The 24,442-nt window shown below is 32.8% G+C and overlaps 3 protein-coding genes across 5 annotated transcripts in view; 2 read left to right on the top strand and 1 right to left on the bottom strand.

Annotated features, from left to right (window-relative positions):
* LOC125051385 (ankyrin repeat and fibronectin type-III domain-containing protein 1) overlaps positions 1-24,442 on the top strand; it is a 141,440-nt gene that overhangs the window by 66,149 nt on the left and 50,849 nt on the right. The window contains exon 6 of one of the 2 annotated variants that reach the window (XM_047651657.1): positions 28-212. In XM_047651657.1, coding sequence (XP_047507613.1) covers positions 28-212 — 185 coding nt within the window. Of the gene's footprint in view, positions 1-27; positions 213-17,599; positions 17,769-24,442 lie in introns of those variants that run through there. The other variant, XM_047651660.1, reaches the window with a different exon arrangement.
* Positions 9,280-11,209, top strand: LOC125051388 (myb/SANT-like DNA-binding domain-containing protein 3). Of its 2 annotated transcripts, none has more exons than XR_007117272.1 (3): positions 9,280-10,156; positions 10,354-10,586; positions 10,801-11,209. XR_007117272.1 is itself a non-coding variant. In XM_047651663.1 (3 exons), the coding sequence occupies exons 1-3, from the start codon at positions 9,977-9,979 to the stop codon at positions 11,193-11,195; spliced, it is 786 nt and encodes a 261-aa protein (XP_047507619.1). In that variant the 5' UTR covers positions 9,280-9,976; the 3' UTR covers positions 11,196-11,209. The 2 variants fall into 2 exon arrangements, 1 of the variants encoding a protein (XP_047507619.1); XM_047651663.1 differs by having other exon boundaries at positions 10,376-10,586.
* Positions 11,210-13,076, bottom strand: LOC125051387 (putative nuclease HARBI1). The gene is made up of 2 exons (XM_047651662.1): positions 12,406-13,076; positions 11,210-12,026 (listed from the first exon to the last, which is right to left on the bottom strand). The coding sequence occupies exons 1-2, from the start codon at positions 12,706-12,708 to the stop codon at positions 11,244-11,246; spliced, it is 1,086 nt and encodes a 361-aa protein (XP_047507618.1). The 5' UTR covers positions 12,709-13,076; the 3' UTR covers positions 11,210-11,243.

Below are 24,442 nucleotides of genomic sequence, written 5' to 3'. Positions count from 1 at the left end.
TGCAATTCACTTTTGATTTTTTCACAGGGACTGTTCATCAGCACTGCCACGGTCAGGCAGCATTGACTCTGTGGTGGAGGCCAGCGCGGTGAGAGTTCGACGCTCCGAACCAAGTGCTGGTATAACCTTGCAAATTCCGCGACCGGAACGCGCTTTATCCCTTGCGTCGCCTGCTGTTGGAAGACGCGCTAAACCACACCGTGCATTGGCAGGTAAGATTTATCACAACTTTAGTAATAGGATTTCGTCGCTTGTACGAGAGGAAATGTATGAAATCTGAAATTGTATACAAATCCTAGGAAATTTATGTAATTCCGAAGCTATTTAGGAAATGTATAAAATAATGTGAAATTGAATTATAAATGGATGTAATAATAATATTGAAATGTGCACAATTCCTAGGAATTGTATGAAATTCCAATATCGTATTAGGAAATGTATAAAAATAATGCTTTCTGTAATAACATAACATAAATAACACGTTATTAAAATGAGAATAATCATTTTTATTAGCACTCGTTGAGACAACAACGTTCAGGTAACAGTCATATCGTAAAATATAATAATCTTCTTTATATTATCTTACTAATTAAAGCGTCATATTATCTCTTCCTCCGCGCCCACGGTTTTAAACTAACACTCTAGGGGTAAAACAGACTATTTTTCATGCTAAAAAACAATCGATTAATTAATACCATACCCATTGATATCACAAATATTTACATTTCCGATTGCTATTTAGACAATGTATAGATTTCCTAGGAAATGTGTCTAATATAATTTATTTTACACATTTCGGTGCGATTTTAGGAACTACATACAATTCCGAGGAAATGTATATAATGACGGATTACATACATTTCCGGTAACATATACATGAAAGCGATGATTATTGGCTCGGATTTTTACAATTGAAATGTATACCTACTTTTATCATTCCCTATTCATTAGAATAGCGAGTGTACTTAGTCTATACAAAATATATTTTTTATCTAACTAAATATTTGTACGAGGACATATTATATAATTCTTCATTAATAAGGGTAGTTAATCAGCTTACCTAACTGAATAGATAATTATTAAATTAAACTATTTTATTTCAAACACAAATATGTACAATATTCTAATAGAAATGTGGAACCAGCTGCTCACTGAAGTATTTACGAACCAACTCGAATTAGCGTCCTTTACGAATAGAGCGTACCAAATCTTAAAAGCCCGGCAACGCACTTGCGAGCCTTCTGGCAATGTGAATGTCCATGGGTGTCCCTTATTACATTAAAAAAAGTGATAATAATACTAATTAAAAATGGATTAATAAAAAATGAAAACAAATTTAAAAAGTTTGGTCAAGCTCAAACTCAAAATATCTTTATTCATATAGGTAAACAAGTACACTTATGAACGTCAAAAAAGAAGTTAAATTAATTGTAAATTTACATAATTTGCTATCAGTTCGCAAGTCAAGGATATAGAGCGGGTAAGGTTGTTAACTAGAACAAAAAAGAACTGTTAAAAAACTTTCCGCTACTCATTTTAATCGCTAAGTTTTGAGTCATACAAATTGTTTGAACTGGAGCAAATCAATCCCAAGGATTAGGATCATTTAAGTAATCGTCAAATTAATAAAAAGTTTTATTTATTTACGTTTAATTTATATTTAGTGACAATTCTAATTTCGCTTGGTAGTTTGTTGTAAAAACGAATACAATTTCCATATAAGGAGTGGTTTATCTTCTGGAGCCTGGTTGGTCGTACACTCAAATTAGGTCTCTGTGTACCTTTAATGACAGCATTGTTAAATAAATTTTTCTCGGGAAACGTACATATGGACATCAGGCCCAATTATATAGCTACAAATTAAAGGTTATGTGAAGTTTGTAAGCAGTAAAGTTCTACTAAAACAAGGGTTGAACTCGAAGGCTTATCGAGAGCCGTTGGGGCGACCCTCACGGGTTCATATGTCACGATCCAGACTGGATTACGCATTACAACCTCGGCTCACGTATCACTGAGATTTGAATAATTGGTATATAACCTGTGATGTATATCTACATCATTGTTTCTCAACGTGAGGGTCGCGCCGGTGTACGAAGTCGCTCGTATATCCGGATGTATTTACTATGTACTGTTGGGGGAATACTGAAGTAGGTAACGTCAGGGCGCCATGAAAGTGTTGAATTGATATACAAGTTGGTACATTCATTTATTTATTTAATTAACAAAATGAGCTATAATTACAGATTACTCCAATGCGGTAACTATTTCCATCTAATACAAAACTTCAGGGCCCAAGAAGGTGGCTAAAACTACATAACTACCTCAGTAAACAGTTTAAAATGTAGATTTATAATGAGAGTGTTGAATTAATATAAAAGTTTGTATATTAATTTTATTTATTTATTTTATTAACAAGATGAGCTATAATTACAGATTCCTCTAATGCAGTTACTATTATCGCCTAATACAAAACTTCAGGGCCGCAAAAGGAGGCTAAAACTACCTAACTACCTCTGAAAACACTTTAAAAATGTAGATTTATTATGAAAGTGTTGAATTAATATAAAAGTTTGTATTTTAATTTTATTTATTTATTTAATTAACAAAATAAGCTACCATTACAGACTCCAATGCCGTAAGTATTTACATCACATACAAAAGACAGCACAACATTAAACAGTAATAGATTGAAATATTTACAAAAAGACTAACTATTTCTTACAATATAGGAACTAACATGAAGCAAGCCACTTGTCAGTTGTTAGGATCGACTCCGGCTGTGCACCAATGTGTCAGGCAGAGAAGGCTGATCACCTACTTGCCTATTAGATTGACAAATGATCATGAAACAGATGCAGAAATCTGAGGCCCAGACCTAAAAAGGTTGTAGCGCCGCTGATCTACAAACCTAGTCTTATGGATAATTAAAACAAACTTTCGAAGTAGGTAAAATTATGACGCGATATTTCTTCTTTTATATACGCCTAAGCGTCTTCACTGGACCTCCTGGAGTCCTCAACCAACCTGCTTCCTTTCTTCTTCGAGACCCGTTTACTTCTACATCTGGTTAGACAACAAGCTAGGCAATGTTCGTTCGACTTTGTCCTAGACATCTTGCCTGAAAGGCATACCGAGGGCCCAATTAGATAATATATTAAAAACTTTCCAAGTCCCGTAAAAGTTAAAATTTGATCAAACGCAAAAATGTGGCAAAGACTTTACTAATATTACATTTTCCTTTACACAATTTTCTCGACAGATGTGAAATTCGGAAAGTTTTAGTCAAAGGAAAGAATTGTTCAGTCAATACGGTTTGTTTAGCTATGTAAATGTTTGCGATTGCCTATATAAATACTTGAGGACAGTATTCCCATGGCTTATGGTGCGTATTAAAAGCAGTGAGGTTTCACATCTCTCCAAAAGGCCAAGACACATAGTATATGCAACTACTTTAGGCAAAGACTCTTTATATTAAAGGACTTACTTCGCTAGATGGAATATGCAGGCAGACTTTATTCTCTCTAAAAATCGGTTAAATGACTGGCTTATGATCACACCTTACGCAGAACTGGAGAAGCTACTAAGACCTAACATGTCTCATTATCATACACATTACACTCACACACACACACACTCATTCCTCACATGCACCCACACAATAACTCACGCGTGCTACGCGTCACGTAATGCTGTAATAGAATTTATGTTGTAAACAAAATTTTAATTGAAAAACTAAGTGTTATGAAATTAATTACTAAGTTTGTTACGGAAGAGCTGGGAACCCTGACACAGGTATTTTTTACTAAAAAGGGTTCCCAAATCTTACACATTATAAAGCATTATTTATAATGAAGAAAAACATTTTTATTGTTTCTGTTCTATCAGTCAGGAAATAATGTTATAAATGGCGTTCATTGTAATAAATTAGATTGATGGAATGGTATTAATATCGTTTTTATATTACACCTACAGCTACGTAATGCCGCTAGCTGAACATTTTTTGCATTATTCACACCTAGGATTATTCTAAAGTATGAAAGTAGAATAAAGACAAAGCATCTTACTTTGATATGGTAATGAGACCGCAATATTCTGCGTTTTCTTATTGCTTTGACAATAGGAGTGAATATGAATAAGGTAGGAACTGCTTTTCTTCAATTTGTAATAATTATCCGCTTTTTGCGAAGCATAATTGGAGAGTCGAGTACAACTTTTTGCAGCGGGCGACTCTCAAATTAAAAACTTTTGCAACTTCCTCTCAACGTATAGTCTATTAATTATTTTTTGTTACCATGTGTAATCTAAGAGCAGTATTGGCCTAGTGGCTTCAGCGTGCGACTCTGGTCGTAGGTTCAAGCCCCGCCTGTGCACTAATGGACTTTCTTTCTATACGCGAATTTAACATTCGCTCGAAAGACTCTAAAAGTCGATAGCGTGTGTCAGAAGGCTGACTAGGTACTTGTCTATTGGATCGGCAAATGATCATGAAACAGATACAGAAATTTTAGACCCAGACCGTAAAAAGTTGTAGCAATTGATTTATTTTATTGACTTTTTTGTTGTTTACTTGCGTAAAGCAATTAAATTTGTATGCCATGTTTGCCTATAAGTGCTTGTCACATTACAAATTGTATTTTGTGTTTGTTTTTACCAATGTCTCAGTGTGCCAAGCGTTGGCAAGCTTTTCTCAATAAAAAAAAGCAAGATAATGACAGCGTCCCTTTAAACAACTGCTGTAAATCATCGAAACATTGAGCAATGTAAATTATGTTATTAAATCAAGCTTTTATCCATTAATGTTATATAGGTATTACCTGTATTATATTGCTATTACATGAGTGTAATATTTCATTGCTTTGCACTTAATAGATTTTTAAATAATATGAAAATGAAAACTTTGATAATTAATAATACATTTAAAAATTCTTTTATAAATACACTAAAATGACATGTGTGTGTGTCCAGGTGTATTACTTAGACCATACAAAATGGTGTTCGCTTAATTTTATCCAATTACAATCAACAAAAATTCGCCATCTTTGGTTATATAATTATTATATTGCCTTCTAAGTATTTCTGGTGAGTGCCTTCCCCTTAATAGAGACAACGTAGTGTTATTGGACACACTTTCTTATGTTAAATATCCTTTTAAGTAAATTAGGTTAGTTTTCAATTACTTAATAGTGTTAAGTTAGGCTAGATCAGTTTTTCGTAGCCTACCTAAATTTATATATTAAAAACATAATAGTTTACTTAAGAAATTTTAATGATAGGTTTTAGGAAGAAATCATTTTAATATACATTTTTCTATATATAATTGAATTCAAATTCCAAATCATTTTAATATACATTTTTCTATATTCATTTAGTCAGATCCTTGCACTTGATGCTTGCTGCACGTAGATTTTATATTGGGTTCTAATTTGGTTAGCTTGAGTCTCTGTCTCGTGGAGACACGTTGTTTTATACCCAGCTGATTTCGATTACACCCCTTAACAATAAAACTGCCCTCCCGGGGCTTGGGACGTTGCGAAACACTGGGCTAGAATGATAAATGATGCCTGGCGCAGAGACAATTAAAAAAAGCAGATTTAAATTACTATGGATAATGATATCATAGTTACATACATAAGTATTACCTCATTTCGCGACTCTTTCAATGAAGATTGATAGGTTAGGTTTATGGCTGCCTAGAAACGCTTCGGTAATGCCAAGATACACCGACACAGGTGACAGGAAAGTGATGGATGATCGAAAGTAGCTTACTCACCCAAATTGATCGTCGGAAAAATGCAAATACATATAAAACGTCTTACACCTTTAATCATAAAACTAAATTATAATTACACTCTTTTAACTAAAGTTCTGTAGCGTTTCTGTCAAATTGAGATTCTGCTATTAAAATAGATGAGTATGTAACGCCGGCTACAATATAACTAGTCTGGCCATAAATACTTTAGTCGCTACAAGTACTTTCATTAAAATGGTGGAAAACCTGAAACAGTTAGGGCACCATCATATGTGAAATCAGCTGCCCACTGAAGTATTTCTAAACCAATTCGACTTAGGGTCCTTAAAGAAAAGAGCGTTATAACAATAATAAAAAAAATAAAAAACAATGAGATATAACCATGTTTATCTTTTAAAAAACATTTCTTAAAATGCCGGCAACCCACTCACGAGCCCTCTGTCTTTGAGTGTCCATGGACGGCGGTATCACTTAACATCAGGTGAGCCTCCTGCCCGTTTGCCCCTGTTCTATAAAAAAAAAGTTTTTTTAAGATAATTTTAAACATTCGCGTGGGTTTTTATATAATGATATTTTGTAATCGTGATTATGAATACGATATCGTTGGTCCACGTCTCACATATGTCGTCAATTTTTCTAATGGTTTTTTTTAAAATGTTCCTTCGTATCAGCTTGTGCAATATTTGCACAGCCACACGCACCAGCGGAGAATCACACGGTTAACCAGTCTGGTGAATTTATAGAGCAATTAATCTATGCAGCTCAATTAATTCAGTATTTTATGTTAATTAATATTAAGCATGTTAATTAAAACATAATGTGTTTTGATTTAAATTTTCACCATTTATATGAATTTCTTTGAATCTATTCTATATCGGATTTAATTTATATATTTATATTTTTGTTGATAAGTTTAATTTTTTCATAAGTTTAATTCGCCACATTTGATAATAATTATAATTAATTTGCAAAAATATGGTACAAAAATATTATGGAACAATCTAAAGTTCGCATATTCTGCTACACATAATGGGGTGCAAATTTGTCTTAAATGGTAGAACTTTACATAGATGTTACAATAACATAATGATATCATATCGTTATAGCAAATTCTTATATTATTTTATCACTACATCACCACATTATTATATTAATTATAATGTTTCACTGAAATTATCATTAATAGAATAATTTAATATATATTTTTTTAAGTATATTAAGTCATTTTTTAAAAACTCTTGTTTGAAAATCTAGAAATGTTTTTTAAATTATTATAAACCTTGACATACAAGAGGTGTTTTTCTGTACATCTCCAGAGTAATTTTTGGCATAGAAAATTTCAACGTCGACAGTATGTTGTCCATTCCCGTTGACTTAAAATTATTTATGTTTTTGTGAACGAATAAGGACATCGCCTTTCGATGTGGTTTTGATAGAACGATTAACTTACGCCCTCAGTTATATTGTTTAGTGAATGTTTGAAGAGGTTAGTAGTATTTGTGATTTTATTTAAATGCAAAATTTTTGTCAGCATTAACTCTGGCAATTGAGTGCAATTTATCGTTCAAGTTCGAAAAGACACATCGAAGTACTCAAGTACTAATTATTGTTTAAAAAAACTATGTATCTACGGCCACCAAATCGTTATTATACATATTTATAATCGAAGAGAACTTTTTGTCAGGCGTTATTTTTTCATATATAATATTAATGGAATGTGAAATTACTAAAGTGAGGTAATGCAGAGAGCTAGGAGTTCGTACTAAGTGAATAATATTGATAATTCTGTTAGGAGCCTCCCACTCAGGCGAACTCTGTCACGTTAGTTGATTATTTAGTAACTAGAACTGCTAGTTCGAGGAGTTATCCAAATTCTTGTGGATTGAGTTTCTAGTTTGTTTTGTCATAGTATATATCTAAATACCATAATTATTGTTGAATAATTTATAAAAAGGTCACAACATCTTGTATTCCATAGGCACATACATTTAACGGTATATACATAAAAATAAAAAACGGTCTATATATAAAAAATATTTAAACTTTATTAAATATAGATTACATTTTGCACACTTTTCCATAACCCTAGTTTTTATGAGTTCTATTGCTTTGTCAATACAGGTACAAAAATTTCAATATCATTTTTTGTACCAGACACCACAACACCACCGTTGTGTAAAAAAATTAAATTAAAAAGAGTGGCGGAGAGTTTATTGCCAGTTCTTCTCTTCCGTTCTACGCCCTTGATTTGAGAACTGGCACTAAATGTAAAATTAGAAGCATTTATGTGTATTTCTTTACTGACAAGTCATAAGTGTACAATGTGTTCAAGTGTACAATGTACAATCTATACGTATATGATTAATTGATTTTTGAATTTTGAATTATAACTACGTCAACGTGTTAAAGGGAGTAAAACCAAGGGGCATACCTTAGCTTTTACTAATATTATGAAAAGGAAAGATGTACTTTTATATGTAACGAATATACAACTGGATAGATTTGCCTAAATATTTCACCACTATACTATATTATTCGTATACATCCGTATTTATTTTCAAAAATTAAAAAAAGTCCATCAAAGTTTTTCATCTCTATAAGAAAAATAAACATATTTTTTTCAAAGCCGGAACAGTATTCCTATTCTAAAATAATAATCATTAAACAGTTTCATTCGTGATGAAAAGTTACAATGCTTAAAGATGACATCTGGAGAGATGTTTCCGGATATAACCCTATTTGCCTGTGATATGTTAGTGAGCTTTCATAAGCTGACACCCCCCGGCACAAGCTCATCTTCCATACATTACCATATTTATATATAACCCGTACCATATTATTATACGTACTAGGAACGAAAACTATTATCGTAAACACACTAAGAATTACAACGCTAACACTTTTTACTGTGTAGAAATTAATACATAAACAATTTTCAGACAATATAAAAATTCAATTTATATTCATAAATTTTAAATTATTTACTTCCAATAAACAAATATACAATATTTACAATATGCTCAACCTACATAGGAATAATATATAGAAAATTAAAACAAATTTTAAAATGTTTGGTTTTTCAATTTTTAACTTCCTCACTATATTGCGATACTTATTCGTTGAGCGAGGAATGCACCGGTACTATCTTCCAGGCGCTATTTATATTTATTCTATATAAAGAGCCGATCTTGCAAAATGATTACATGTATATATTATTCATAAGCTATAAATCTACATTCAAAGACACGACTAAAAAATTCTTGAGTAATATATCGCTTGTATTCTATGGTTACGAAAAATGTTTTATTTATTTCACACATTACCCGTCAGTGAAATCCTAATATTAAAGAGAACAATGTATAGGGGGATATAACTTTCTCACAAAACGCACAAATATTATTCTAGCCGATTTCGATTCTGCAGTCCTTACTATAAACTAACAGAGTGTATTATACGCACACACACCCATTCACATTCACATACATTCACGCATACTTATAGTCTTACACGAGTTTTGTTTGATTAGATGTAACACTAAGGGTGAGATCTATAGTCCGCACTTGGACTTTACTCTGACTTAACTATCGAGCTAAGACACAGTCGGTATTTATAGAGCAAACTGCGAATCCCTCCCTAGTGTTGGCTTAGCTTAATCTCAAGTCCACGAAATCGACGACTTACCAAAAACTTTGACTATAAGCCTAACAAAAATAATGGCCTAAAATTTGCTCTACCATCATATCTTTTACTGGACTTTTTATTTTTGTCGGTTTTTAATGAACGGTGTTGCCATTTGGTATCAGAGTTCCATAGACTTTGGGAAAAATAGAATTTGAATTCAAAGAAATTTTAAATGAGCTTGATAAATACCTATGAAATGCATGAAATAAAATAATTATACATTATTATGGTATCTATTGTTGTTTATTTACATTATTTATATAAGTGTTCAACCCCATTTTTGAGAGATCTTATAAATAACTGGTGTGATATCGTATCTGTCATCTGGCAGCACTGGCATATGTTGACAACAAAATTCAAACTACATAATATAAGCAAACCAACTTCGTCTCTCGCTAATCGCTTCACATCCGTTGACCGTTATTTTCGATTACCTGAATCTTCTACCTTTTATTACCTGACGACCTTGCTTGCTCAACGGATTTTGTACCTGCTTAAACGACTGACCACGGCTATTCTCACTCGGACCGGACTCGCTCACAAAAAATGGATAAAAAAAAACAGAAGCCTTACTCGGAATATGAGAGGCAACTGCTTGTACAGTTGGTTCAGTCAAAGATTGGCATTCTAGAGAACAGGAAGACGGACGCCGTTTCCCAAAAAAAGAAACACGAGGCTTGGGAAGAATTAGCAATAGAATTTAATAACTCTAACGTGTCACATACTGTAAGTAATCCACCAACATACACTATCTATAAATATCAATATGCTGTACGATAATTACAAAGATAGATATATAACTAGAGTATAGTTAGGTACAAGGATAGAATGAGCCAAAGCCAAAGCAATGCTAATGTAACCTTGGTGGTAAATTTTGGTTTGATAAAATTTTCATGTTTGTCATATGAACTTTTATATTTCAGTACAATTTTTTTTCGATTTTAGGCTGATTCTAAACAATTAAAAAAGATGTGGCAAAATATGAAGGCAAAAGCTAGGGATGCCAAAACCCTTGAAGCCCAAAGGAAGAGGACAGGAGGAGGACCAGCACCGCCTGAAATGGGGCCAATGGACACTCAAGTGATTGCAGTCATGCCACAAATAATGCCATCAATAGATGTGCCAATAGACTGTGACACATTAACTACAGTAGAAGGTAAGATCATTTCCCAAAGATATAATTCCTCATCATTTTCAACTAACTCACATCCACTGCTAAACATAGGCCTCTCCCAAAGTATGTGACAACACTCTGTTCTCACCCCTACCAGACTTCTGGACAGGTATATTAGTTGACCTGCATGTTATCTTATTCTAACCAATAAAAGACATACCTATATGATAACTTATTTGACTGTTTACTTTTATAGCTGGTACTGGTTATGACAACGACGGTGAAAGCTGGAGACCAAAGAGGGCAAGAGTGTCCAGTATAGAGGCCACACTTGAATCTGTAATTCAGCCGGGAACAAGCCAGGACTGGACTGATGAAGCTGGGTTAACGGAAACCAGTGTTGAGGTCACCACTAAAAGTGAACCCTCTCAGCTATCAGCTACACCATCAGCGATCAGAAAAAATAAAACTTCATTTGAGGATATTAAAAAAAAATTGCTGTGGCAAGAGTTAGACAACAACAAAAAAAAATTTGAGATAGAAGTGGAACACATGAAACTAAAAAATCAGTTAGAAATCGAATTTCTTCGACATAAATATAAATTAGAACTAGAAATTTTACAGTTTAAAAAAGAATCTGAAAATAAATGATTAAAATGAAACAATTTTTGTTTTAATTTTCTTTATTACCAAACCAACCTAGTTAAATTGTGCAATCACAGATTGCCGGAATGCTAGACCTGTAGTAGATCTTTCATTGTTTCTGTGTTGTTCGACTTCTGGTGTTTGATCAGTAAGATCACCATCGTCATAAACATCCCCTCTCTGTATACCTATATTATGTAATACAGCACAAGCTATAATTATGTTGCTGGTATTTGTCAATTTTGATCGTAGTCCTCTCTGCAAACATGGAAATTTCTTTTTCCACACTCCGAAAAACCTTTCAACAATATTCCTAGTTCTCAATTGAGAATAATTATAATTATTGTCAGCTCTTGTTTGTGGATTCAAAAGTGGTGTTAACATGAAGTTCAGTGCTGGATAGCCGCTGTCACCTACTAAAACTCCTTCTAGTTCACCATTTACCAGTCTTGCATACGCCTGGCTGTTTCTAAATATCCTGCTGTCGTGTGAACTTCCAGGCCACCTAGTCACTATATCAAATATTTCGAGATCAGGCCCTATTATAGCTTGCACATTTACAGAAAAATACCCTTTTCTATTCCTGTATGCTTCAGAGTGGGTGATACCTCTGGGTCTATTAATTTTAATGTGGGTACAGTCAATAGCTCCGATTATATTATTTAGGCCATGGTGCGTATTAGATTTTCCTAATTCTTCAAACTTCCTTTTGACTGTGGTCATATTTCTTGGAAAATTCACAAATCTAGGAAGTAATTTACTCAACTCTGCGGAAACTTTATTTACAATTAAGCACACTGAAGATTGGCTTATGCTGTTCAAATCACCACACACCATCTGTAATTTCAAGGAATAATTATTAGTTACATATATGTTATGCTTCTGAAAGTCAGAAGACAAATGTCTTCAACCAGTGTGTCCTGCCAATGATGATGCATGGTGAAGAAACATCACTGACACTGGTTAAGCGAGCAATGGGGAGAGCTATGCTTGGTATTTCTCTGAAGGATCAAATTAGAAATGAGGTGATCCGTCAGAAAACAAAGGATACCAATATAGCTGTCTGTAAGGTGAACTGGCAATAACAATTTGTCCGATAGTGACCTAGAACAAGCAAAAATAGCATGGGACGCATTCTGGCCCACTGGACTGACAATCTGAAAGTACTGTCTATATCAAATCGAAAAACAATACATATTTATGACCACAATATTACCTGAAAACATCCAGTTGCATAAAACCTTAATGCAATAAGTATTTGCAATTGCGGTAGAATTGGCAATCCTCTGTTATTAAAAGGTTGTAAGTTTGTAATTATCAGTGGCAGGATCACATTTAGTACCGTGTGTTTAAAAAAACGGTACCTTCTTTTAAATTCATTCTCACTGTACAGCTCGAAAGGATTTTGGTTGTATTCGTTCCGAACATATAGCTTAGGCATACGGGGATTCATATCGGCTGCAGTTCCTAACGTTTCAATGTTTTCTATTGAAGTTAGAACTCTCTCTATATTCTCCATTGTCACTTTCGATATTGAAAATTCGTATCAAAGCCAAAACACAAAACGTCACAGTCCTTCAGGAAAGCGTAGGTCTTAAGTAGGTATACGGGATCGGTACAGGTCCAAGTCACAAAGCCAGTCGTTGTTTTAATAAATATTTATATGCTCAAACAAACAGAAACAGAGAAGTGAAAAAGCGGTTGAAACTTTTGAATTGTTGATACAAGTTCTCTGTTGCTGTTGCCAAAACAATGCGATCCGTTCTACGTAACAAAATTATTGCCATCTTTAAATACATTTTCTAAAGGTTACTCGTAAATTTCTAGTTATTGCAATAATAAAATAAATAAATACATAAATAACAATAAATTGAAGATATATGTGTACCGTTTTAGATGTTTAAATATTTGTTATTGTTTACTTTTTTAAAGGATAATAAACAAAGTATTGCATGAAATGAAACATCAATTTGTATTTTGACATTTGCTGTCTTAGCTTGGGCTTAGCTTAATCTAACCGTTAAAATGTCTATAAATACGAAATCATAGTTTAACCTTAGTGTACACTAAGCAAAGTTTTTCGTAAGGTAAGTCTGAGCAAAGTCCAAGTGCGGACTATAGATCTCACCCTAAGACTACTTTTTTTTCTTTAAAATTGTTTTAAACATGCACAATTTTAATCTAGTTACCTACAGCACAGAGGCTCTCTTATGGCCGATTTACATTATCTTAGTGTTTAGGAGAGTGCTTTAGGATAGTACTTTAGTTGAAACATGTAAACGCTACTTGCTTTAGTACGGTTCTACTTGACTTTCAAGTTGAATCAAAATAGAATCGCTTTTTATTTTTCTTTCAAGTGATACCCCACCCGCGCCCGCGCATCCCCCGAGATCTTCCCTCGTTGTGTGTAAACACGTAATTTAGTAAAATTTTTAGGAGAGTGCACAGGTGCCGTGAAACGCGTGCGTGTTTTTTGATTTTTAAAGATGGCTAAATGGTCGGAAGATACAACTATCAAATTTGTGTCTGAATATGTTGTTCACGAACGTTTGTGGAACGTTAAAAACAATTTATACAAAAACTAACAGGCTAGGCATTCGGCATACACTGCCTTAAAAGAAGCTATTTTATTTATTATTTATATTTAGTTTATTTATTTCGAATAAAATCTCGTCTTCTATTTGTTCCATAACTACAGTTAGTATTTTGCGTAGAATAGAGCGTATTTGCCGACGTCGTTGCGCGTTCATTGTGGCGCTGTAATGATACTCTACAGCCCTGCGATTCTGTAACTCACTTCACGAACTCACACAGCGGTTTTCGCATCGGCGGTAGCTCTCAAATCAGTCGTGAAGCAGTCATTTTATGATTTGGCATTCTGATAAACAATAAACTACAAGCTCCCACCTTTTCAGAATGCCAAATCATAAAATGACTGCTTCACGACTGATTTGAGAGCGACCGCCGATGCGAAAACCGCTGTGTGAGTTTGTGAAGTGAGTTACAGAATCGCAGGGCTGGAAGAAATGTAAACGTTCACTCGCAACGCACTAAAGCACTAAAGAACTTGCCTTTCAACTTGTACTAAAATACTCTCCTAAACACTAAGATAATGTAAATCGGCCTTAATGTAAAGACTAACGATAGATCTAATTTGTCACAACCACATTTCTGTCATGAATAAAGTTTTATTATTATTTATTTTATTATTATTATTCCTCCGGAAAACAGCCGGAGTTGATTCTCGGTGAAACAATAAATTAAAGTTACTGAAAACTTCATATTTTACGTAAAGAGATATCAGTTCATTGACCTATTTCCCTTTTTTGAGGTTATTGTCTTAAAATATACAAAATTTCAGCGTAAGAAATACCAATACAATTTATAAGCGCATCGTTTTCCGATAAAAAAGTAATCACTCCTGTCTCGGTAACTGGCAAGATCCATTTGTAAATTGAAACTGCTTTATTAAAAAAAAAAGATATGCATCGCGTTTCAATGTACTTACTTATCTATTAAATTACATGTCGAGACGAAATCGTCAATGTCTTTAATTGAATCATCATGCATTAAAGCTGTAAATAGATAATTAATACTAATACGATAGTATATAATAAATCAAAGATCCAAAATCAACCGTAGTTTTTGTCGTAAATCTAGATTTTGGATATATATATTGTACGAGCCAAGGCTGTACATTTTACCTGTTACCAACTATATTTTACAAGAAAACGCGATTGTAATAAACCATCGGCTTATAAGCGGCTAATCACGACGCAGACTTTCGAAGATACATATTATCTATAGATATCTCTATATAAGAGTTTGCAACCCTTGTCTGTGGGACATATTTGCTGCAAGATCAAATCATTTCACAGCCAGATCTCCAAAATCGGTCCACGGGTAGTGGAGCTATGCATTCACAAATAAGTACACGTTGAATTGATGGTACTACTGATGGATTGTACGCGTTATATTAGTTTTATTCGACTTGTTTATACTGTACCGCTACAAGCGTACGTAGACAATACGTTTCCTTGTGTACATACACATATTATATGTATTTATCGTCGCCCGTAACCAGTCTGTCTGGGTCACTGGACTCGTTGACACTGCTTACAGGAAATTACTAATGTTCTAGTAATACTGCGATATTCAATATTCAATTCATAAAAACAATTCAGTGTTATCAAGCTCAATTGAAGAACGCATTTATCTCTTTCTATCATATTACGTTTACGCTGTGATGGATAGAGATACAGTTTAGCTGAAAATAAAAATGATTTCAGGATAATCCCTGCCTATTTTGAGAAAACTCTGTTCAATACAAAGGAAGGTTTTAAAATAATTTCCCCGAAATAGAAGTGAATTGATAAAATGCCAACAGTGACCCAACCCCCTGTGGGTTATTGCACCCTCGACCCTCTCAGATCTCACTAACACGCCCTTGTTCACATGTCACAACAACGAAATTTACTTTTGCCTGTTATTTTATAACAATTTATACAGTTCTATGTTATTAGATAGAAAAGATATTCTAATATAAAATTAGTATTATGGTTCATCTAACATCATAAAATTGAGTTGTTATTCCTTGGCTATGAATCCGGGCTTCAAGGCAATTACATTACTACTAATTTGGCCAAATTGTCTCTGAATAGCTCTAGAGGAAATTGTAATACATATATGGCCTATTTAAATGGAACACTATCTTCTTCTTTCGGTGCCCCTCCATAACTGGATTGGTCGTGAATCTAGCGAAGGCTCTTGTCCTGTACCAGATGCAGCAACTCTTACGCAGTCACAACATTCGTCCACTCCCTAACGTAACGCAGCTATGCTTTTTATTTTAGCAATACACCGTGACTTCGGATTTTACCCATCATAATTAATTGAGGGAGATGGTAGCGGTCATGGCGCAACGCAGATGATTCTTTGCTTGATGTTCTGCATAAGGTTTCTTGATATTCCAACTCGATCAAGAACTTTTTTGTTAGATCTTCTGGACTATTTGCAATAATGTTTTCAGTATATCTTAAAATTGATTACTTTAAATTTTAATAATAATAAATACCTAATATCGCTTTTCGGACTTTTTAGAGAATTTTATATACCAATATTAAAACAAAAATTATATATACTTTTCAAAACAGAATTTATACATTTATAGACCTCACTAAAAGCTGTATGTAGTTACAAGATTTTAAAACCTCTAAAGTCTTAAAAATAAAAATCATTAGCTTATAATGTTTTAGCCAATTAAGGCATGATGTAATAAATTCATTTTTAACAAAAGCACTAAAATGCACTAACAAATATTATGTATAAAATTTTATATAGAGAATAACATGTATAATGTTAATTAATTTATTTCTATAAGCGGGTATAATGATTTTATTATAATAAATTAGTAGTGTAGACTAATTTTTAGAAGTCTGCTAACAAAAAACCATACATGTGCGGAGAAGCTATGTTCATACAGAAGTGAACGTTTGAATTGATAACATTTCCCTTCGGTTTCTTTAGTCCGTTAAAAAAGCATAAAGATCAAAATATGATATCGTGTGAACTATAATGCTGAGTCACGCTCCAACTATGTAACTGGTAATGTCAGTTGCATACATAATATCTGTAGCTTTAACCAAATTGTTAACTGTCTGTTTATAAGTCGATTAAGCAGCTTTAGAACACCATAAATATTTAATTTTAAACTTTTGTTGGTCAGTTTAAATAAGAGTGACAAAATGTCTCAATTAATCTTATAGAACCGATATTAAGTAATAACTGGAGGATAAACATTAACTTTCCACATAATTATATCTTTAAAGTAAGAATAAATAATACCTACACCGACAATTCTACAATTAATAGATAAAATTATATATCCTATAACTAATAATATATTAAAATCATGTGATCTCAGAGTACCAACAAATACGTCTACTACAATAGAAATCTTGTAACATACGAACAATAATTTAATAGATAGAAAATTTAAAAAATATTCGGCAGCTTCGCTGTCTGTTATTTTATGTTTTTATACAACAGGGGGCTTATCTATGATGTTGATACCGCCGCCCATAGACACTCTCAATGCCATAGGGTTCGCGAGTGTGTTGCCGGCCTTTTAAGAATTGCATTTTATATACATATAGTCTAACTTAGTACTAAAAATCATATGCATTCAAAAAACTAATTGTAAAGGTGAGAAGCCGCAATAACCCACTAGTAATCAAATAAAAAATAACAAGCCATTAACGTAATAAACAAAGATCCTACATAACCAACATAGTACGCAGAGCTTTAAGCCTTAACATCTGTCCCTCTCACGCCCATTGTTTAAACTGTACCTGTCTCGCGCGACGCCGACGCCAGCTGACGGCGACTTTCGGTACTACATGACAGTTGCCTTCGCGCAGGTTCATTGTATTGTAGTTTGGTTCGCGACATTCGGTAACCTAAATTATAGACGTTTTTGTGTTGTGCATTATGTGTGTGTTATGAGTGTAAGAGGCTTCGTTGATATATCGGGCCTCTTGACCTGGAGCCCCAAGAACACCCTCAAGATAAAGCTAAAACGTATGTATATAAATCTAATTATACTTGTTATGTATGTGGGAGGATTCAGAGATTTTCGGCTTTTTTATTTATAACCCTTCAACGATTTGGGTAAATTTTAGCAAACATAAAAGTTAAGTATGCTTTACTTAGCTTAAGTTAAGTTACTAAATATATTTTATTGCAATTCACGAGAAACTAAATAAACAACTGCTTAAAGATCAACAATTAAGTTTTAAAACTTATCTACTTAACTTTAAAGCTTATTTAGTAAGCTTACATATTAAAAGTCTCGATAAATATATGTCTAACTTATATGGTAAATAATAATTGTTGCTTAGCCGACTTAAAAGCTCCAAGGTTTTGTCTTTGTCCACTGGTTAACTCCTTCGTATTTGGACCGATTTATTTTGTATATATATACCTATATGTAATCCAAAACTAAAAGCTTAAAGAAACAAATGAACACTTATTATATTTAAATAATTTATGAGTACTAAAGAAACATACACGTTTTTTTATTAGTTTAAGTCTATAATAAATTATATTTTTGCATTTTACATGAATTATAAAATATATTATAAAATTATTACTGTTATTGATTGATACAAATTGATATTTCTCGAAACCTGAACTTACCCTTCAAAATAATTATTTTAATTAAGCTACGGCACTTAACTAATTATTATTAGGATTTTGACCAAATTGAGTGGCGTTTAAATTGCCAATTCGACGAACTTAATTTATTCATTCAATCAGATTACATCAATTTATAGCTAGTTTCAAATTGTTAATTTTGTCATTCAATTGACTGTATTTGTACTGAACTATAATTGCCTGGATTGAATATCTAAAATACCGATTACCCCTTTTTTATTTGTTATTTCATTTATAAACAATTTTTTTATCCAGGCGCAGAATTATAAATTACGATGTTTGTTCATCGTTATTTATTTATGCAAAAACACTCTCGTCCAACTTTGATTTTGTTCCCTTTGAGTAGAGACTCTTGGGCCGTGGGGTTCAAGTGCACAGGCGCTAATTAAAAATTTAAGTTGGCGCCTGGTAGATAGTACCGGTGACTTCAGAACTGGTGCTTTCCTCGCTTAACGAATAAGTATCGCAATACCAGCATTAAAGTTACACTACAGAGACCAAACTTTTTAATTTTTAATTATTATTACTATGTAGGTTAAGAATATTGTAAATAATGTATATCTGTGTGTTGGAAATAATAAAATTATATTAATGTATTTTTATATTGCTATTTTATCAACATTAACAACTATTACACATAAGCTAATTTGCATTTTGCTCATAATTCCCAATGGGACACACAATTCTGCCAACCCGAAACAATTGTTTTTCCCGGAATTGCACAGGTACGGTTTACCACTGCCGACTTTTAGTATTAGTGTTGCAACAATTTCCAATATGGTTTAGCTCGAGGCGAGTTTATATTCGAAGATCGATTGGTTTTAAGCTACCGACCCTGGGTCAACAGCCCACTCGAACAACCTAATTGCTTTGCATACATAACTTCAACTTTATCGATAAAAAAGTGAAATACTGTTTGTATAAAAATTCAAAGGATAAAATATTGTACTTTCTATAATAAATAATTTATAGTATTTTAACTTTTTGACTTAACAACAACCGACAAATTAATTTCGGGTACTCCATGTTTATTTTAAAACAAATGGTGACTTTTACCCGTATATTAGCCGAAACAGAACTAATATAAGCGTACAACCAACCAGGCTGCAAAAGATAAACCACTTCTTATAGGGAAATTGTATTCGTTTTTACAACAAATTCCCAAGCGAAATTAGAGAATCATCACTGAATAAATTCAAAACTCTCGTTAAACCTAATTTAACGAATAAAGCTTTTTATAAATTTGACGATTATTTAAATGATCCTAATCTTTGGGATTGATTTGCTCCAGTTCAAACAATTTGTATGACCCAAAACTTGGCTATTATAAAGAGTTTCTTGCCAGTTTTTCTTGCCCGCCCTACGCACTTGACTTGCGAACTGGTAGTAAATGCAAATTTAGAACAATTTAACATCTTTTTTGTTGACGATCATAAGTGTTCTTGATTACCTATATGAACAAAGTTATTTTGAGTTCGAGTTTGCTTCTTGGAAACCCCGAGACCGACTAGACGAGTCGAATATGCGATCAGCTAGTCCATAAACAAGTCGTTCCATAACTTAATCAACAAACTCGCCTCTTAAATAGGACTGCCAAGATGTCTAGCTTCTAAGAAACACCATATTAAAATGCACGAAGTTATTCTACGAAGATAAATATAGACGCGACATTTCGCATGCATTATGCATTTAATTTCTTAGTAATGACGTAATTCTCTACCGAATAATCTAATTATTAATAACCTTATGAATAATATTAGCTAATTATTTTTTAACTTGATGCGGTTTTATAGTTACGAAATTCTGCTATTTCGAAACAAATAAATCTCAAAAGATAGTGACAAAAAACAATATTTTTTTAATTGATTGGAAAACAAACTAAAGTTTAAGAAGGTTATTATGCAGTTACTGTCATTTTTAAAAAGTAGAAATGAAGCACAAATAAATATTACAGACATAAAAATATACTTGAATAGTTGAGAACATAAAATAATACTACCTCTTAAACTTAATCATGTATGGTAGAATTTTTGACGATTGATTATAATCAGAGAAAATTTCGTATGTTGCAACACAATATTTATTTATTTGCAATATCTATATTTCAATATCATTTTACTATGAGCCGAAGCTTGTTGATTTGATTCCAAAAAATCGCCACTCATCACGTGAACAGTCCAACTTTTAGAATTATGACGTTATTAAATATCAATTACGAAGCCAAAATGGCTGCGCTTTGCCTGACTGACGGCTTCTGTACTGAGAGAAACATAAATATATTTTAATAATTTTGACTTCGTTTTAGATTTCATTCATGAATGTTTGTGGCTATGAGGCTTCTAGACATTGTTTGAATAGATTTAGAACCCCATAAAATAAAAAAGCTAAGTACATTTTACAATATTCATTGTCTAAACGTAATACTGCTGGGAATCTATATCTATACTAATATTATAAAGGGAAAGCATTTGTAGTTTCGTATGTTCGTAATACCACACGACCATACGAAATACTAACAAATAGAACTTAAGAATATGGAAATAAAAAAAAAGATTTTACATTATCACCGAGTAATAGTATTTTGTAAAGTGTAAACTCTATATAACGACACTCAAGGGACTGTGCACATTGACGTTGAAAAGATTAGTCGTTATATGGAAAGAGGAAACATGTGTATTCGAAAAAGAAAAAGATTATTTCAGACTAGTATTAGTATTTATTTAAAAAAACAATTCTTATTTGAACTATTGCGTATAGTCTGTTATTTTCGTCTGACTTCTTTTGCTGCACCAGTAATTATGTTACATTATTTTACTAATTATTGAGGTATCTTCGTGATAAAGCACGTGCAAGCAATCCCAATTTGTAAACAAAAGAACGGATTTGTTAGAGAGAAATTTAATTAAATTAATTAATTGTATTTATTATTAATTTATTTTATTTAATTTAATCATCTGTACGTATGATGGCGACAGTCGAGTTTATTACGGGCTAGGACAATAATGCCACAATAGAACGTACACTCTGCAGTTTTAACTTCGGAAACTTAAAAAGTACTTTTTAGTTTTTAATTGTTGTTTTTATTGAGGGTAGGTGTAATGCTGTGAAGAGTGTATCATTGTATGTAAGACACGCTAAACCAACCAAAGCAGAGTGATTTCGACGCTTTAAAAGTCAAAAGTCAAAAATCAAACGTCAAAAAAGAAATGTATATTAAATGCTTCTAATATTACATTTACTGCCAGTTCTCATATCAAGGGCGTAGAACGGAGGAGAAGAACTGAAAATAAACTCTCCGCCACTCTTTTTAATCGCCAGTTTTTTGTTCAACGTTTGTAAGGAGCTGCAACCATTACACCATGTTCCACATGACATATTAAGTAATAAATTATAATAAAATAAATTAAAAACAAAGATTTGTCCTCTATCAGCAGGAGGCATGGTGAAATAGGAGCACGTTACATTCTCGTGGGAACAACACGCAAATACGTAGTCGAGGGTTTAGGGGGTTTGTCGTTAAATCTAGATCAAAATATGAAAAAAGGCGTGCGAAGCTGCGTCCTACCGCTAGTAATTAATAAATTATGTAGGAACATTACCATACTGTCTCCATCCTATTATGCAACGGTATTTGAAATTAAAATTATATTTACATGACATTATATTCATGTCCAGTGAACCGAGCTGACGTGTCGTGACAGAATTACGATCTGAAATATGTAGAGAATTCTGAGTTTCGCTTTAAGGCGAATTTGGGGGAGTAAATCTCCAATCACATCCTATAAAATCAGTAATATAGTGACAGTTTATTTATTTATTTACAAGGCGCTTGCCAACCCTGATACTGATGGTAAATAAAAAAACAAAGTCGAATCGATTCAAATATTATGAAAAACTAAATGAAATTGATTTCTATGCTAGAAGCAACTATGGACCTAGCTCGTTTATCAGAATCTAAATCTAAATCTGGATATCGGTGAATTTTGACCACATTTTCTGACAGTTAACAAATTTTCGATACGTTAGTATTTCGCAATAACTGTAAAATATACCTTTTAGTTAGTTTACTACACAACTATCATTCGAATATTGTATTTGTGCTTCTGTCTCTCCTGCGTTAACACTTTGAATGAAAACACCATATTTGGAACTGATGAACATGCATCAGTTGAATAAAATTCGTGTAATATTTAAATTGTATCAATCGTCGCGAGCTGTCAAAAACTGACATTATTATATTGAAATCAAATACGTGATGAAACGTTTCGTAAATTTAAAGGCTAGGTTATTTTTAATTTACTAATTACTTAACTAAGATAGCTAGCACGCACAGGGCGTAACCCGTTTATTTTTGAAGCACAACATTTTAGTGTTAACTTTATTTAACTAGATTAAATGCGTTATAGTAAAACATTCAATGTATTAAATGCCTTTTTTCTATTGTTAGTGTCGTTTTTTCTACAAACGTAGAACAAAATTTTTGTTACGCCAAAGAAGTATAACTTCTAACGCGTGTACATAAGTACACGTTTTTTATTATATATTAAAAGTGTATATCTCAATTTATTTCTCACTTAAGCAATTTTACGTTACATAATTCTGCGTACATTAGGATTGTGAGCAAAAACCTGGAGGTTTAATTCTCGGCGAATATTGGTGTCAAGCGTGAGTGTAAAGCTGTCTAATCACATGGGAACGGGGCAATTACATTTCTGTCTCATTTCATTCATCATCTGTTTCATTTTCGATTTTTTTCCTACGTTGCTGATTTTATGGTGTAAAGATGCAGGTTTCCTCACGATTTTATTCTTTCCCAAAAGATGAAGTTTTATTTAAAATTAACCAAAAACTTTTTTGCGCAGCCTAAATCCTTTGCCAATATCATGTTTCGAGATCTAGTATTAAATATATACAACAAATATCAATTATCAATCACTTTATTTTTAATAACATTTTATTATTACCTATAAAAGGTTAAGAAAATTGTAAATACTCTATACTCGATTGTATTAGAAAAATAAATTGTAACGTTAATTATGAAATTTATTAGGACGCCGCTCAAAGCTTTATAGGACTTCACATAAATAATAAACGAATTTATTACCATAATAATATACACCACTATATATATATTTTTTAAACATTTTTAATTCTGTAATAACTTTTAAACGTAACTCTAGCACATAGTCAGAACTTTCCGTTTAGCAAATTGAGTTATATACTGTGTAAATTGTTAGATATAAAAGCGAAAGCTGGAGATTATGGCGGCCTGAGAGGCTTCTACGAACTGTTATTTCAGCTTTAAAACAAATGGGAGACGTTTTTCTTGCAAAGAAAATCTTTTTCTATGTTTCTCTATACCACGTAGTTATGAGATTTAGCGAAAGCGTGTTAATTATTTATTACTGTCGTCAAGTTATTGGAGTAATGAATACTTAAATCAATAAGTACAGAACAAAATTAACACCATTATTTTAAGTTGTCTCAAATAATAGCCAAGAAACATTTTTACATAATGCACCATCAGTTACTCGGGGGTTTTGAGTCGTTTTCAGCTACCCTGACGCAAGAGATCATATCAAAGAATAATATTAAAAATAATCCAGTGGCACTACAACCCTAAATGGTTCTTGGCCTCCGATTGCATCGGTTTCTTTGATAATGTTTATTTCATAGAAAACAGGTAATCAGTCTTCTGTATCTGACACATCGATTTTTGGGTTTGACACGTGCTATTCTCCTCTCCATGTTCGACTTCACTGAGCTAGAGCTAATTGTGGACTCCATTACACAGCCGTGAACATTACGAACCCAGAGATGAGCTTAAACCACTAGTCCAATATTTCTCTGTTAAAAAATATCAGTAATACTTTTATGTTTCTGTAGAATTATGTTTCAAAGTGCCAAACAAACTGTTCACTTCCATTTTTCTTTAATGGAATCTCGTTGCTGGCCTTAAGGGCCTTTACAACTCGGGCTGTTTTGGCGACCGTAGCTTGGCTGAAATGGGCGTTTTTCCCGCGACTAGCGCAAGGGCG

This window comes from Pieris napi, chromosome 7 (genome assembly GCF_905475465.1).
Source record: "Pieris napi chromosome 7, ilPieNapi1.2, whole genome shotgun sequence".
NCBI lineage: Eukaryota > Metazoa > Arthropoda > Insecta > Lepidoptera > Pieridae > Pieris > Pieris napi.
This window is presented reverse-complemented; position numbering and strand designations above follow the sequence as displayed.